The sequence below is a fragment of the Mycetomoellerius zeteki genome, unplaced genomic scaffold, assembly GCF_001594055.1.
Source record: "Mycetomoellerius zeteki isolate Tzet28-1 unplaced genomic scaffold, Tzet1.0 scaffold535, whole genome shotgun sequence".
NCBI lineage: Eukaryota > Metazoa > Arthropoda > Insecta > Hymenoptera > Formicidae > Mycetomoellerius > Mycetomoellerius zeteki.
In genome coordinates this window covers 17,511-19,325 of record NW_017257540.1, presented here as the reverse complement: position 1 = coordinate 19,325, position 1,815 = coordinate 17,511, and the positions used below count along the sequence as shown (strand labels likewise).

Sequence of the window (1,815 nt, the reverse complement as noted above, 5' to 3'; positions counted from 1 at the left end):
AATAAATTGCATAAAATTTAATTATTGCACATATTTAGTTTATAAAAGATCTATCCATATTACTACATATAATTTGACATATAATTTGACTAGTTATCAGGACATCTCAATTGTCCGTAGTCTTAAATATAAATAGTATGTGCAATAGGTAAATTAATTTTTGGCTTACAAATTTTCAATGAACAATTATTTTTTAGTGTTAGAGAGAAAACGAAATGCTTTAATTTATAAAATATATATTTTAATATAAATATTAGTTATGCTTAAGAAAAACAATTACAAAAAATAGGAAAAGAAAGAAAGAAAACATTGTGAAAAAAAGAAGGAAAGAAACGGACAACGAACGCGAGAAACAGTGTGATGATGATGCGAGAACGGGCGAAAAACGAAACCAAGAGCGAATGAGAAGGAGGAGAGAGGAAAACGGGAGGTGAAGAGGCATGCGATGCGAATAAACAGGACCTATCATACAGATAGCGGCCGAAAACAGTGGTCAATAAAAGAAATGTAGCAGATAGATAAAGAAAAGTGAAAAAGATACATGGAAAAAATTAATAAAACGAAGAAGACTGCAGAAGCACGCTTTCAGCTTATACATTTTTCCTTATCGGTTTTTAAACACACAAGGAGAAAATACGCGAATAGAGCTGACAGCATATTCCTAGAGTGCGTTCCGTTTCTCGCATGATGTGCATAATGTATCGTTGTTTATCCTTGTTGCTCACCAAATGTTAAACAAGGACAATGGATGTATCATGCGCATCATGCAAGATACGGAACGCACCTCTAGACAGCCGACAAATCGGAAGAAACATTTAATTATACTTACGTGGTCGAGGCATCTCGCCGAATGGTTGCGCTCTCTCTCTCTCTCTCTCTCTCTCTCTGCCTCTCTCTGTCTTTCTCTCTCCCTCCTGCTCTTTCCGTCCTTATCTCTCTTTCTCTCTGCCTTTGATATGCGTCTAAAAACATAACATAATTAGAAAAACGAAAATAAGTTTGAAAATATTCGTCCGAATATAACCACTGGCTACTGGCTACATTCCATTATTCAGTGTGAATACTGAAAATATATACTTCACGTTACGTATACTTTACGTCTACATTTTCAGTAATCGCAACGAATAATGGAATACAATCACTATTACTATCACTTTATTGAAAAGGTTATCTTATCTTAGAGCACCGCACTGCACCACGACACGACACAGACTGACGAACACTGAGACTGACCTCGACTCGGCAACCGATCAGTTATTACGCTCGTGTTTTGTTTATCAACTGTCTTCCGCGTGTCAGTTCGACTCACGAATCTATAGCTCCCGCGCGGAGCGAGAGCGAGCGAGACAGCGATAGTGAGCCGCCTTCTCGCTCTAATCGCTTGTTTGCAAGCGACCGAAAATGCTTTCTCGGTAATTTCGGCTGCTCATGTACAAAAAGAGAGAAGGGACATTATAGATAACGTATAAGTTTTAATAAATTACACACTAATCGTATATCCCTCCAATTTAATATCAAAAATTATTTCAAAACATGATAATTTACAAGATATTGACATTTTAATGAATTTCAATGAGCGTTATATATGTTCATAGAAGTGGTTTGCAAGAACTCAGCGTGGTCTCGCGCGTAGAGTGCGAGATCAGAACGTTACAGATCCCATAATTGATTCCTTTTTTCTATTTTTCATAATTTTTTTTCTAAAATAAGTGAAATTATTAATAAATATATTGATATATTAATAAATATATTGATAAATATATTGAATAAGTGAAATTATTAATAAATATATTGATCATAATCCTTTTTCATTAA

General features: G+C 34.9%; 1 protein-coding gene across 1 annotated transcript in view; it reads right to left on the bottom strand.

Annotated features, from left to right (window-relative positions):
- Nucleotides 1-1,201, bottom strand: part of LOC108727787 (uncharacterized) — a 17,759-nt gene extending 16,558 nt beyond the window's left edge. The window contains exon 1 of the mRNA XM_018456031.1: nt 830-1,201. Coding sequence (XP_018311533.1) covers nt 830-842 — 13 coding nt within the window. The 5' untranslated portion in view covers nt 843-1,201. The remainder of the gene's footprint in view (nt 1-829) is intronic.
- Between the last annotated feature and the right edge of the window lie 614 nt (nt 1,202-1,815).